The sequence below is a fragment of the Protopterus annectens genome, chromosome 13.part0 (genome assembly GCF_019279795.1).
Source record: "Protopterus annectens isolate FY-2018-M chromosome 13.part0, PAN1.0, whole genome shotgun sequence".
Lineage (NCBI taxonomy): Eukaryota > Metazoa > Chordata > Ceratodontiformes > Protopteridae > Protopterus > Protopterus annectens.
The window spans coordinates 415,506,160-415,521,651 of NC_056747.1; the positions used below are offsets into that span (position 1 = coordinate 415,506,160).

The 15,492-nt window shown below is 43.6% G+C and overlaps 1 protein-coding gene across 2 annotated transcripts in view; it reads right to left on the minus strand.

Moving 5' to 3' along the window:
* UHRF1 (ubiquitin like with PHD and ring finger domains 1) overlaps positions 1–15,492 on the minus strand; it is a 565,933-nt gene that overhangs the window by 419,341 nt on the left and 131,100 nt on the right. For both annotated transcript variants that reach the window (XM_044054049.1, XM_044054048.1), the window contains exons 3-4: positions 15,219–15,467; positions 14,960–15,108 (exon numbers count right to left, since the gene is read on the minus strand). In XM_044054049.1, coding sequence (XP_043909984.1) covers positions 14,960–15,108; positions 15,219–15,467 — 398 coding nt within the window. The remainder of the gene's footprint in view (positions 1–14,959; positions 15,109–15,218; positions 15,468–15,492) is intronic.

A 15,492-nucleotide genomic window follows, 5' to 3' on the forward strand; every position in this document is an offset into this window, starting at 1 on the left:
TCTGCAGCTTTGTCCGATAGGGACATGCAGGTATGCCTCCTTGAGGTCCACAGTTACCAGCCAAGACCCCTTGCCCAGCATGGGAAGAAGTTGCTGTAGAGTCAGCATTTTGAATTTTGGCACAATGAGATAAGTATTTAGTGCGGACAAGTCGAGAATAGGCCTCCATTGCTTTTCTTTTCTTGGAACAAGGAAGAGTCTGGAATAAAATCCTTGGCCTTGTTCTGTGAGAGGAACCTTTTCTATTGCTTTCATTTTCATTAAGTTGGAGATTTGTTTCAAAGCCTCTGCCCTTTGATTTGGTGGCAGGTCTGGCATGCCTTTTCTTTTCGGTAATGTGTGGAAATGGAACCTGTATCCTTTGTCTATTATTTGCAGTGTCCATTTGTCCCTTGTAATAATGTGCCAATTCTCTGAAAATAAGGAAAGCTTTCCACCCAAAGGTGCTTCCAATTGAGCCCTGGTTGGCAGTGTCAAAGTAAAGTCATTGAGTCTGTCCTTGTGCAGCAGTTGTAGGCCCTGCACTACCTCTCTGGTTGGGATGCTGCCATTGACGTCCTCTGTAGGAGTCTCTAGCTTGCCCTCTACCTCTGGCACGCCTGTTCTTGCCTCTCTGAAATCTGTCTGTCTGGAAAGGACCAGTTCTTGGAAGGCCAATTTCTGCTGAATCTAGGTGGTTGGACTTGCATAAAATCTTTGACTGTTTGTACAGATTTTGCCTTTTCTTCAAATTTCTTTAACACCTCCTGAGCAGTGGAGCCAAATAACTTTTGCTTTTCCAGTGGAGCATCCAGAAGCTTTGCTTTAACTTGGTCTGGCAGAGATTGTTCCTTCAGCCAAGCATGCCTACGTATGACTGCACTTGTCATAGCTGACCTACATGAAGCTTCCAATGCATCATAACCACACTGCAAGAAATGGTTGCTAACCTGTTGAGAGTTATGTACCAGATACTGAAGTGATTTGCGATCTAGGGGTTCAGGGGAAGACTGCTTTTTATGCAATTCATCTAATAAATATTCTTGGCACTGTATCATATGAAAGACAGTTTAAAGCCCTCATAGAAAGGGTAGCAGAAGTATACACTTTTTTACCCCATCGCTCTAAAGCCCTGGACTCCCTTTCAGAGGGGAGTGGATTTTTTGTAGTGACAGCTGCAACCCCTTTAGGGCCCTGGGAGATGGTTTCTGGATCAGCAGAGTGGGCCTTGTAAAGGAAAAGGTGCGATTCCGGGACCCTGTAGTACCTATCAGGTTTGGCAGGAGCCGGAGGGAGAGTGTCAGGGGTTGTGCTAGATTCAGAGTACACATCAATGACATTCAAAACAGGGGGAATAGCTAAAGGTCTCTGTTGAGGCAAATGCAAGAAGGTCCTTAATCTCTTCCTGGAATCAGAGAATTCCTGGCCCTGCCATTGGAAATGCTCCCTCAGTGTGCAGAGTTTCCCCAAAAGACAGTTCTTCAAGAGGGGAGGCTGAAGGGATAGATTCCTCTGCATCTGAATCCTCGTAGGCCGGAAAAGCCTCCTCCTGGTAGTCCGAGAGCAGAGCCATCAGAGGCCTCATCTGAGGAGAGGGGATCAGAGGGGCTCAACCCTGGGCCTTTTTTTCTGTAGGAGGTTGAGAGCCCCTGTCCGGATGAGGCTGAGAGCCCCTAATTAATGAAATAAGGTCCTCTGCTAGACTAAGGATCTGAGAACCTGTAGTGGGTCCCTGAGAGAACCCTGGGAGGCATAGATTTTGAGTGTTTAGCAGCTTTAGCCCTAGAGAATGCCTTAATAGACATGGATGCAGGAGGCCTGGCTGCACCACGTGCTGGTGTAGTTTTGTCTAAGGGAATGGTGTTGGAAGGTTCCTGGACACCAAATTCCAATGGAGATTCAACAACCGATACAGTAAAGGCCTCCGGGGCAGAGGTTGTCGGTTGTACGGTTTCGGTGGACGGTAGTACCAAGGACTCTGTTTCAGCCGAGACAGAGACACTCGCGGTAGGCCTGGCCAAGGTTTCAGCCGAAACTGCGGACCCCGTGCGTCGGTCCTTGTCCTTCCGTTTTTGTATTAAATGTGTAGCCGGAGTCTCAGACGGCATTTTGTAAGCAAAACTAGCCCCAAAAAATTCCTCTGCAAACTCCGACCGACGTCTTAGAGTGCGTCGGTTGAAGGAAGCACAGGTGGCACAGGCCGAGACGTCGTGGTCTGGGCCTAGGCAAGGTAGGCAGTAAGAGTGGAAATCCTTATGAGGTATTTGTTTCCCACAAGTTAAGCAATTATTAATTTTATCTGACATCGGCTGAGGCAAGAAAGAGTCCCCAACGGGGTACTTGGCTTTTGAAGTCTTCGGTTTAGCTGAATTACAGGAGCTGGCCGACTGGCACTTGCGAACTACTTCTGCTTCAGGCACCACGCGGCAAGAAAGACTGAGGAAGATGGTGTCGGCTGACGCTTTTATACCCCAGGCGCTCTGACGTTGGGGAAGGGGCGACATCAGCCGACGCCGGACCCAGACTTTGGAATCCGGCCGACCGAAGGGCTGCCTGAGGCAGGACAACCCATATGTGATGACTGCAGATGCATCCTTGAAGGACATCGGCTCAACTGTTTATGGGTTTCTTATGGCACCTAGCTTTTCAAAATAGTATTTTACATTACTGTGTCTGCAAGGTTACATTTGTTAGTATATTTAGTTTTCAGAATGTATTTCCCAATTTAAGAAAAAAAACTTAATTATTCTACTTCAAAAGATTGTGGCCCTCTGTTTACTGAGGGGGATGTAAAGATAACTGCACAAAACTTGTAAAATAACGGTCTCAGTCTTCTGGAGAGAGAATGTTTAGTTTTATAGTTACTTTAAGTTAATAGCACATACTTTAAGTTAATAGCACAGTCTGCTCATTTTAAGTTTATACAGCAATTATTATAAGCTGGGTGTGCCAGATTGATCTGGCCGCTCTAAGTGAGTTACCAAAAGCAACAAGTGACAGTGGCACTAAAGAGCATTATTAGCACTTCCTGGAAAACACAGAGAACGCAAAGCAAATTTTAGCACAGATGGTCAGTATGGAAAGGTACCAAGCTTCTTGGTAGGTGAAATTCTGGTAAGCAAGCATTCCTAGTTCTGCTCTTCAGGTGTATACTTGAGCTTTTTCGTAGTTATGATTGGTGTTAGTTGCAAAAGCAACATTAAAACCATATGACAAAAAATGTACATGCTACCTTAAAATACAGCACTTTCATTCCATTCTGCCATAACAGAGTTCACTGTTGGTAGTTATTTTTCACAATTTTATGTGAAAAATAGGACTTGTAAGAAACATGCCAGCTCAGCCAGTGCTGTCTCCCTGTTATGCTTACAGGCATGGGTGCGAGTTAGTGGTATCTAGTCGGGGGCAGAGGTTTGAAATCATTGCTCTAGTCAGGGGCAGAGGTTTGAAATCATTGCTCTATCTTAAAACTGAATCGGCACTACGCAAGTTAAATTGTTGCCACAGTACCTATTCCCCAACCAAGAACAAGTACCATTGGGAAATAGAATGTTTTTTTTTTTTGGGGGGGGGGGCTGGTTGTTGGCAGTGCTTCTGTTTTAACTATGCATATCACCAACATTAAAAACATACAGAAAGTCAAACATTGGCCACACATTCAATGCCAATATTCAAGGGATACACTTGTTTTCATCAAGTACTTGTTACAAAAGAGTCCAGCATGTTAAGCACTTTTACAAAGTGCAAAATGCAAAGTCACATCTATATGGGTCCAAAAGCCCCACTGCAGTACTAGGCAGCAAGGTACCTGAAAGCACCTACATCTTGACCTCACATAACATCAAGTGTGGCAAAGCAAATTAAAGCAAAACTACACAAAGATGGTCTACATGGACAGCCTCGAAGCTCTTTCACTATACTCTGTATCCTACCAACTGCTATGAAGTGATCTGTGGCTGGCAGGCATGGCATACTCTGACCTAACACACATTGGATTTAATGCACATCAGCAAGTCAAATGGAATCAGAAGTACTCTGTCTAGGCAATTAAACCTCTTCTCCAACACCAACAGATGTTTGAAGGGACAGGTACATCTTGTAGAGGACACAGCTGCTCTGCAACAGACAAAACAAAATTCACCCCTGTCCAAATTAGAGTGCAACTTGGATCTGTGGATGAGGAAAACAAAATTTACTCCAGGACTGCGGTGCGTGATCCCATGCATGTTTCCATTCAAAAGTATTTATGGTATGATCCCAGTTTTTTAGGGTAATACACAACTGACCATGGGATAGACAATGCCACTCTCTCTAGGCTTAAAATGTCCCACAAGGGCAGGTATAGCTTAGTATTTGCCTATTAACTCATAACTGTACAAAATGTGATTGTATGAAGAAAATATTTTTAAAATTGCCTCAACAAACAAAAAAGCTACCATCAGCAAAATACAAGGTCAGCACTGAAGCAAGAAATTGGCTACACAAGCCCTTTTCACTGCACGTGAATTTTTTTTAAGGCAAAGAACCTATATGCTCATGTATATGAGTATCCCCCCCTACCAAATATATAAATTAAGGGTCCATGTCATTTCCGTTAAATTTCATTTCACTGAAAATCTTGGTCAAGCCTATTTCACTGAAAATTCACTTCACAAAAACGTATCTGACTAATGGTATGCCCACCACCCCCTTCTCTAGGAGTTATTATAGCAGTGACTCTAGCAAGAAGTGTGAAGTAAAGTCAGCATTTTGTTGTACAGGATTATATTTTTGCTCCAGCAGAGATTCATTGTGTGCGGCATTTTTTCCCCTCTCTCTGAGATTGAGACCATGGAGTTACTGCATTTAAAGTAAGGCGGTGGGGCTATTCCCCTGCAAAAGTTGCATTTGGTACAAAGCAAATTTTCAATGAATGCCATTTGCAGTGATATTAATTTACAATAAAATAGGTTCAACCTAACCACTTTCAATGATATATGGAACTACACAATATGAGGTTGCAATCTGAAGTGCAAACACTCCTACCAGGCTTTTTTCAGCTGCTTTCTGTACAGGCTCATGGAATGGGATCCTATTACATGATCGAAGTTTTGAAATTTCATAACGTAATAAAGTCGAACCCTTATGTTAGAAGTTTCAATACTTCGAACACATAAAATAAAAAAAAAAAAAAAACTTGTTTTAAGCAGGGGGGTGAGCCCCCCCTGCACCCCTCACTCTAAATATACCAACTCAGAGATCGCACTACAGTGCAGTAAAGGGAAACTCACTGTAGTGCGATCTTGGAGTTGGTATTATTTAAAGAGCAGGGGGGGGGGGCAGGTGGAGCTTGCCCCCCTGCTAACAGTTTTCTTTCGACATATTCGAACTTTTACAACTTCGAACATATGGTTTCGATCATATGGCATTCAAAGTTGTAATAGTTCGACTATGTAATAAAAACCCTCATGGAACAGCAGGGTCTTGAAACTTGCAATTATCCTGCATTTGATTGATTTCAGAGTTGGTATACAAACTGCAAGGGATGTGGGTAACAAGGAAAGTTTCCATACCCCCCCCCCCCCCAAAAGTCTTCGCTGCCTTTTTGAATTGCAATTTTCATTTTCACTTTTGTGACAGTTCGCTCAAGGGGAGAGGCTAGTTTACGCAAAAGGTGGGACACAAGACGCAGGCACCCCTACTTACATTGTTTCCTATCAATGGTTATGGATAGTCCCTCACACTCCAAATGTTTTTGTTTCTTTTATTCAGATTTTCATTCCATGGTTAAATAACACATTTTTATATTTTGACACTATGTATGACCTTACTGCTCCAAATCCATTGATCTTTGGGTATACTAAAGCACTACACTTAATCCATAAATTTCACAGTAATACACATACTCCTGCTGCTTTCAATTTCAAGATAAAGCAAAGATAAATAATGTGAAAGCCTGCACAGAACCTGCAAGATATGACAAACTGTATGGAACAATGTAATTTGCCACATACTTAACTTAGTTTAAAGTATGCCTGCAACACTGCATAACCTTCAAAGTCTCAAAGCTTTATACTGAAATGGACATGTTAATGGACTATCATGGCACCTCAAGACCACATTTGGCACCAGTTTAAATACCTGGGACAGGCTGCTGTAAATGGGTATATACACAATGAACTACAGAGTAACTGATTATACCCAGAAAGGAAGAAAAAATATTTCATATCTCCATCACCTATGTTAACCAGTGAATGAAGGTTATTTTACTCTTATAATTAAAATATGAACTCTGACCATTACCTACACAGCCTTCCATTATATCACAGTTACAGTTTAAGCAGCTCATGCCAAAGCTGCGATACTAGGTGTGGTCTGATACCAAAGTCATTGCATGCCCCACACAAATATTTCTCCAATAAACTCAAAACGAAAAATGATATCACTTGTAATGATGCCTCCAATTCTAACATGAAGCTGCAATACAATTTGGTTAGCCACTTTAAGACTCTGGAATCATAGATAAACTCACTAAGCTGGGAATAAATCCCCAAGTCACTCGATGGGTTGCCAACCGGCTTATTGACAAAACCCAGACTGTAAAAGTAGCAGACTCCAAATCCAGCTCCAGACAAGTGACCATTGGAGTACCTCAGGTTCAGTCCTGGGACCACTCTTGCTTGGCATCTACTTCTCTGAAGTACAGGCCAACACTAAGGGACTCTGGCTAACAGTTTGCAGATGCAAACTGGGAGCCATTACTGAATCCCCAAATGATGTGGATATTCTACAAAACGGCCTTACAGAAAGATTCCTGGTGCCAGAGCCATGGGCTCAAGCTTAATGCCAAGAAATGTATAGTTTCCCTTTTGGAAAAAAAACATGTACCCATGAATTACCACATAGGTGGCAGGACACTAAACATCGAAAGTGTGATGAGAGACTTGGGGACACAGGTGGACAGTGGTCTCAGTTTCAATAACCACATTGCCACAACAGTCAGGAAATCCTATGTGGCACACCATCACCAAGGGCTTTTCATCCAGAAAAAAGGAAGTCATTCTCCCACAGTACTCATCCCTCATTAGACCCATTGAGTATAATGCCCAGTTTGGTATACCTCACAAGACATCTGCAACAGCTGGAAAAGGCCACAGAAATACCTCTCACTAAAAGAATCACAGGCCTAAATCAGATACCATATGCTGACAGTCTAAAAAAACTCCAGCTATACTCTGTGGCATATAGTCTACTCAGAGGCGATCTCTGCTCAACATACAAAGCCATGTCAAACCCTGAGCTGTTGGACATGCTCCACTTAAAGAAATCCCAATCCCTCAGAGCCACACGCTCCATGGATCTAAACTTTATCACAATGAACAAAACATGCTGGAGGGATAGGTTCCTGACCCAGAGGACTCCTCATACTCTGGAATAGACTGCCCATACATGTCAAGCAGAGCGCCTCATTGGCCCTCTTCAAAAAGGACCTTGATGATTGGATGGGAGATAGGAAATTCACCCCGGGTATCATGTCAGTCGCCCTGCTAGACAGGGGCCCAGAGAAGTAAATACTGTGGGAAGAAATATCCAGGGAATTGTTATGGCTAGGCTTGCATAGGCCTTAGGGCCGATAGGCTATGTATCCAAACACCAATAGCCCCCATTATGTAATGTAGTCTAGGTGCCTTTAATATATTAGGTTACTGAATAACATTTTATTACACTGTTAGCTGTAACCTCTCACATAACCACACATCATACAAAGCTCTACCTAGAATTGGTAGACTTAAGAATAGCCCTTTCAAAATTTGAAAAATCACAACTTGGAGAAGAAAAAATTGTAGGGGGGCTTTAAGTCCAACTGACAGGACTTGCACCCCCCACTCCACTAGCTTACATTTTCCAATTCCATGGGAGCACTACAGTGACTGGGAGTGCACCATTGGCTCCCCAGTCTAAGTCGCTCTGTGAAAAGCCATACATACAGAAAGCCCACTTGTGCACTATTGGGATCATGGAAAAAAAGATCTCCAGCAGACAGTTTTAAGACAAAACTTGACAACTGTCTGGAAGTAGCTGTGACAGCAGCACAGTACAAATCCAGGTGGATAGCAAACTGGCTCACTGAGAACTCACCTAATCAAAATAGGAGAAGCCACATCAAGCAGACCACTTGTAAAAATAAATAAATAAAATAAAGAGTGGCATACCCCAGGGATCAGTCTTGGGGCCTCTTATTCGGGATATACTTCTGAGGTGCAGGCCAAAACCAGTGGGCTATGGCTGAACGCAGACAACTGCAAGCTGGGCACGGTCAATTCCCCACGGGAAGTGGACGTCCTCTAAGATGATCTTACCCAAATGACTGGTGCCAGAAACATGGCCTCAAGGTGAATGCCAAAAATGCATCATCCTCTTTGGGGAGAGTGATGTCCCCACATCACATTAACAACATCATCCTAAGCATGCAGTCAGTCATGAGGGACATGGGCACACAGGTTGATAGCAACCATGACTGTTGACCACCATGTCTCATCCGTTGTATGGAAAGCTTTCAAAAGCAAGGGTCTCATCCACAGACAAGGAGGTCATTAACATACTGTATTCTTCTAAGGCCAGTTACAGAGTAAAACGTCTCCTTCGGCAATTACCTTGCAAAGCACATGCAGCAGCTGGAGATGGCACAGAAGTTTCTCATCAGGAGAATCCAGGGCCTCAAACATCTACCCTACACAAATGGTAGAAAGGTCCCTCTACTCAGTTTCATACAGACTCCTTAGAGGTGACCTCTGTCCGACATACAAAGCAATCTCAGACTCCATCTTGATAGGACTGTTGCATATCTGCAAGTCAAGCTGCACTCAAGTACAGAACAGTTGTGTACACTTTCCATAAATGTAGATGTTAAGAGTGTTATTCACTGTTGCAGTCATTACATTTGGGTTATCCTGCTGGCAGGTTGCCCTCAGTAGTCCTGAATTCCAAAGTCTTGGGTAGGTTGCTGCCGCCTCTACCCTGACGTCAGGGGTATAAAAGATACAGCAGACGCCATTTTATTCAGTTTTGCTTGCCCCACATGTCAGGTGCCCCCACAAGGGTAGGCTAAAATTATGTAAATGAAACCTACATGAACAAAAATAAGCTTTACCTTCATCTATAAGCAAATACACCACCTAGGTCGTATAGATTAAAGTAAAGATAAGTTCCAGCAAAAATAAGGGGGATGGTGGGTGGGTAACCTGGACTGCAACAGTGAATCACTCAAACATCTACATTTATGGTACGTGTACACAACTGTACTATGTTCTTTGTGTTTCACTGTTGCAGTCATTACATTTGGAGTGGGTCCCAAAGCTATGGTTGGGGGGCTGGAGCTAAAACAGCAGTAGGAGCAGCTATGAGGCCCTGCAGAACTGCAGTAGCAAAGCCTGCCCTGGATTTAGAGTCAACAGGCAGATTGTAATGTTTTGTAAAAGGTATGCACTGAACTCCAAGTAGCAGCCTCTAAAATGTCTTTGGTTGGTACTCCCCTGAGAAAGGCTGCAGAAGTGGCTGCAGCTCTGGTTGAATGTGGCCTAATGCCCTTAGGCACTGGTTTGCCATGCTGTGAGTAGCAGAAAAATGCAGTGACCTATCCACTTTGAAATAGTCTGCTTGGAGATGGCCTTTCCTTGTGATGCTGCGGCATATGCCACTAGTAATTGTTCTGAAAACTTTAGTTTTGTCCAAGTAGAATCTAAGTTGTATGTGTACATCCAAAGAATGCAGAATTTTCTCCCCCTTGTTCTGTGGATTTGGATAAAAAGTTGGCAAATGAATTGTTTGGTTAAGGGCTACACTGGAATCCACCTTAGGCATAAATGTAGGGTTTGTTCTCAGAGACCCTGTCTGGATAAAAAATGATAAAGGGTTCCACAGCCATGAGAGCCTGTAGCTCTGAAACCGGTCTTGCAGAAGTTATTGCTAGGAGCAGAGCTGTTTTCAAAGATAAGAACTTCATATCCGCAGCAGTAGCAGCTGGCTCAAAAGGAGGTTAGGTGAGTTTTTCCAAGACATAATTGATGTCCCATGCAGGTATTGGCGTTCTCCTTGGAGGCCTCTTAATAAAAGGGTCGTGAGTTGGCTGTGCAGAATCCGATTGTTTTGCTGGGACAGTAGAAAAGGCATTTGAGGTAAGGTCCAGGCTGGGCATTGGGACAAGTTCCTTAAGATCAGATACCAGCACTGGCGTGGCCAGTCTGGGGCAATCATTTTTGGTTTCTCCTGCCTGATCTTTAGGAGTACCTTGGAGAGGAGAGGCAGTGGAGGAAAGGTATATACTGATATGTTTGTCCAGTTGAAAGATAAGGCGCCCACTTTCCAAGCTGGTCTGTGACAAGTCCTTGTGCATAATCTTTTTAGCTGATTGTTTTGAGGGAGGCAAATAAATATGTCCTGGCATCCCCATTTCTTTATCATGCTGAAGACTTGTGGATCCAGGTGCCACTCGTGGGGATCCATGAGGTTTCTGCTTAGTTCGTCTGCCAGGAGTATTTTCCTTTCCTGGCAGGAATTGTGCCTGCAGATGAACTTGGTAAGTCAATGCTGTGTCCCATAAAGACATGGTTAGTCTGCACAGGGGATAAGAGTGAAGTACCCCCCTGCTTGCTTATGTACCACACGACCGTGGTGTTGTCCATCAGTAGTTGTCCCGGATGAAGTAAGTCCTTGATGGCTGTCAGGGCATTTTGAACAGCTAGAATCTCTGATCTGTAGATGCTTTTGGTTTGTGGACCAGGCGCTCTGAATGCTTCTTCCTGCCATGTGTGCCCCCCAAGCATAATCTGATGTATCCGTCGTTAGGCTCTGCCTGGCTGGGGGTAGTGAGAATGGCTGCCCCTAGTTTTGGTGACAAGCCTTTGCCCACCACTGAAACTCCTGTTGCAGGCAGGGAATTAGAGTAATCACTGTTTTCAGACTGTGGTAATGTGTCCAAACACTTTTTAGGTACCAATGAATTTTCCTCATATGCAGTCTTGCATATGGAATTAATAAGATGCAGGATGCCATGAAGCCCAAAGCCTGCAGAATTTTTCTTGCAGATAACTGGGCCTTAGTTGTCATTTCCTTGAAATAGGTAGGTCAGTTGCCTTTGTCTGGAGTGAGATAAGCCATCTGGGCTAATGTATTTAAGCTTGCACCCAGGAATATTATCTCTTGAGAGGGTACTAGTTTTGATTTCTTTTTGTTGACTGTGTACCCTAGACATGTTAAAAGTGTTATCAAAAACGTCAGATGCTGTAGTAGAATGTTCTTGTTCTCTGCTTGTATGAGGCAGTCATCCACATAAGGATATATTTGTATTCCTCTGTCTGCAGTAAGCAATTACTGGTGCCAGGCACTTTGTGAAGACCCTGGATGCAGTAGATATGCCAAAGGGCAGTGCAGAGACTTGGAAATGCTTTGAGCCAGCCTTGAATCTGAGGTAGCTTCTGCATTATTGTCCGATTGGGGCATGCAGGTATACCTCTTAGGTCTAAAGGTCACGAGCCAAGCCTTGCTGCCCAGCATGGGCAGCTGCTGCTGTAAGGTCAACATCCTGAATTTTGGTATATCCAGGAAAGTGTTTAGAATAGATAGGTCCAGTATTGGTCTCCATGCTTTGTCCTTCCTGGGTACCAAGAACAGTCTCGAGTAAAATCCTTGTCCCTCTTGAATAGCCCTCATGTCCATGAGAGCTGCGACTTGTTTTTGAGCCTCTGCCCATTGATTTTTTTGGCAGGTCTGGCCTACCATTTGCCCTTGGCAGGGTATGGAAATGAAACTTGTAGCCTTGTGACACTATGCGTAAAACCCATTTGTCCTGAGTTATAATGTGCCAATTTTGAGAAAAAAAGTGCTAGTTTTCCCCCTAAGGGTGCTGCCAGAAGACAAGTGCTTGGTGCAGGCAGGGGGAAGTCATTGGGACTGTTTCCCGTTTGATTGTGATTTGTCCTCTCCACCTTTGTAGGTAGAAGGACTCCACTGCTTAGACCTGTAGGATCCTTGCAGCTGTGATCTGCCTCTAGAGTGTCTGAATCTGCCCCTTTGAGGTCTGTCTGAGACTGGAAATGACCAATTCTTTGGAAGGCCAGTGTCCGCTAAATCTAGGTGGCTGTACCTGTAAGAAATCCTTGACAGTTTGTATATTTAGCTTTGTCCTCCATTTTCTTTAACACCTGTTCTGCTTTAACACCAAACAAGGTATCAGGTTGTAAAGAAGCATCTAATAAATTTTGCTTTAACATGGTAAGGCAGATTTTGCTCCTTTAACCAAGCATGCCTCCTGATGACAGAACCTGTAACAGCGGCCCTGCAGGAGGCCTCCAGAGAATCAAACCCACATTGCAAAGTATGCTTTCCAACTTGTTCAGCTGCATGCAATAAATCCTGCATTTGTTTTCTGCACATTCAGAATTTGCCATCATTTTCTGTTTAAGCAGTGTCATGATATATTGCTGATATTTGAGCATATGAAACTGGCAATTTAAGGCCCTTATAGCCAAAGTAGCAGATGTGTAAATCTTTTTTCTCCATCTAGCCAGTGTGCCCTAGAATCCCTGTCAGAGGGGGGTAGGGTTTTTTGCAGTAGAAACCTTGACCCCTTTTGGACCCTGAGAAATAGTTTCTGGGTCTGAAGTAGGGTTTTTGAAAAGGAATTTGAGAGTTAGGAACTCTGTAGCATCTGTCCGGCCTAACAGGAGCTGGAGGTAACGAGTCAGGGGTCAGACTAACAGGTGGAATAGCTAGAGGTCTGTGTTGAGGAAGTAAAAGGAAGTCTGAGCCTTTTCTTTAATTCTGAAAAATCTTGGCTCTCCAAGTGGAAGTGCTCCCTCATGGTATACAAGGTTTCCCCAAAAGAGTAGTCCTCAGGAGGAGAAGCTGAAGGAATTGATTCTTTAGCATCAGTATCCTCATAGGGGGAAGAGAATATTCCTAATCAGAAGAGGATTCAGAAGAAATGGAAACCTGATCTGAAGATTCATAGTCTGCCTCTTGCCTAGGCCTCTTATCAGGAGAGGGATGGGAACCCCTGATCAAGGTAATTAAGTCTTCAGCCATTTTGAGCATCTGTTTTTTGGGCATGGAGGCCAGTCCTTGTGGCTGGTGAACTTGTTTCTTTGCCTTTAAAGGTGTTTTTAGTCTTTGAAGTCTGTTTAATATACAATTGTTTAGGTCTGAATACACCCTCAGAAGCAGATGCCTGCTCAGCAGCTCTGGACCCATCTGAGGGAATAATCTCAGAGGCTCCAATACTTTGAGTTTCCGGCAGCCTGGCTGACTCCACGTGGGAGTCTGTAGCGGCCTGCGACTCTAAAGTAGCAGACATCAGGGGCTGCAAAAGCGCCTCACTGAGAACCGGCGACTTGCTTAGGATAAGCTTAGTCATCGGTTTTGGACCTCTATTGCCGATCTTTCTTTTTCTTTGCGTTTTTTGTGAACTCTGGTAGTCTGATGGCTATCCGATGACATTGTATAAATTTAAATCTTCGCCTAAAATAGCTTAATGCAAAATCGTACCAACGCTTAGTGCGTTGGTTAAATCTAGCACAAAACCGACAACTAGCAATGTCATGGTCAGGGCCTAGGCAAGGAATACAGTAAGAATGAAAGTCCATATGCGGTATTTGCTTCCCACAAGAAACACAGTTAACTTTCTGACATCAGTCTGGAGCAAGAAAAAAAAAATGTTTCCCCAATGGGGTACTTAGCTTTTAATGAAGACTTCGGATCTGAAACTCGAACACAAAAATCTCAGGAGTCTGCCGAGCAGCACTTGCAAACTGCTTCGGGCACCGTGCGGCAAGAAAGACTGAATAAAATGGTGTTGGCTGAATCTTTTATACCCCTGACTACCTGACGTCAGGGAAGAGGCGACAGCAACCGACGCAGGACCCAAGACCTTTGAATTCAGGCCGACTGAGGGCAACCTGCCAGCAGGATAACACAAATGTAATGACTGCAACAGTGAAACACGAAGGACATACTACACATGTAACCTCAACCTGGTCGGTGACATCACTAGGACTTGTTGGCGGGACAGATGTGTCCCCCAGAGACTCCCTCTCCACATCAGAGTACTTCATTATCCTTTTTAAGTATAAAAGGGACACCCCTGGGATTCCACCTGTGTCCCTGCTGGACAGGGGCTTTGGGTGCTGACTTGTCTAAACATGGGCTTATCTCTCTTGGCTAGGCCAATACCCCAGTAACTTCCTGTGATCCTGTATTATCCTTCAATATCTATGACTATGAGAATAAAAAAACGGAAAATAGAAGTAAAGACCACCCACCCCTGCATCAGTGCAGGAACAAAATTGTGCCATAACAGACTAGAAAAAGCAAGTACCCCGAGCAATGACAACATACTTTTTAAACACACAATTCTGACAGACTTGATGACTTAAGCAGATTCATCAACTGACAATTACAACATATTTGAAATATGCACACATCCATCTGAAAAAAAACTAGAGGTTAGTCAATGCAGTTGCTGAAAAGACAGGATTGTGCGTAAAACAGTATTCTTGTACTTTTTTTTTAATTAGTAATTAGATAAACAATGATATCAGAAAAGGAGCACAAGTGGCACAGCCCACTACAACAAAATACCAAAAACTAAAATGTAATGTACTGGGGTTAGCACAAGAGCAAAAGCAGGTAAAAAATAGAAAGAGGGTCAGTAAAAGTAGCAAGTACAGCCAAGGCAAAGAAAAAAAACCCTCAATTTTCCAGCTGGAGAAATTAGGTGACGTTGCAATAAAGGTACATTGTTACAAATGCTGGCCCCGTTGTGGTCAACATAAAAGCAAATGTTGATGCCACATTATCCAAACACACTATAGATGTGGGGCAGAAAGTTTTCAGTAGCCAGTCTTCATAGCAAAAAATTGCAATACCACACACCAGAATTACAGTAAATGTATCCTTTCAAGCTATAGCACCAGGCCTGCTATTAGGAGAGAGGCACATTACTTACTCTTCATATTTCACATGGTACACAATGCTCTCATTAGAAGTGTTCTCATTTCCAGAATCCACCGTAGTTCCTTCCCTGGTCACATTAACAATCTGAGCTTCAAACCAAGCTCCCATGTTCATGTCACGAGCATCCACAAACTCATTTATCTGAAAGTGTTAAAATAAAAAATCAGAAATCTTCATTCGCTTCCTTTGACACCACAGGAGTACAGGGTCATGGCATCTTGAGCCCCTAGGTAACTGAAGTAGAGACTTACCTTGTACAACCCAAATCCAGGATCCGTAAGCTCAGTTTGGACACCAGTGCCTGCCTGCCCATCCATATCAGAGACGCTTTCACCATTGCTGGAATTCTTGTCTGAACCACAACCAGAATCTGTGTCTGACAACTCCTCATCTTTCTCTTTACTTGGCTGCTGGCATGGTACTATTGCAGGTCTTATCAGAAGCTGTACAATCTCGTTTAATCCAACACTATAGTCAAACAGAGTATGTCCATTCTCCATCTTAGAGGGGGGGAAAAGGTAGTTA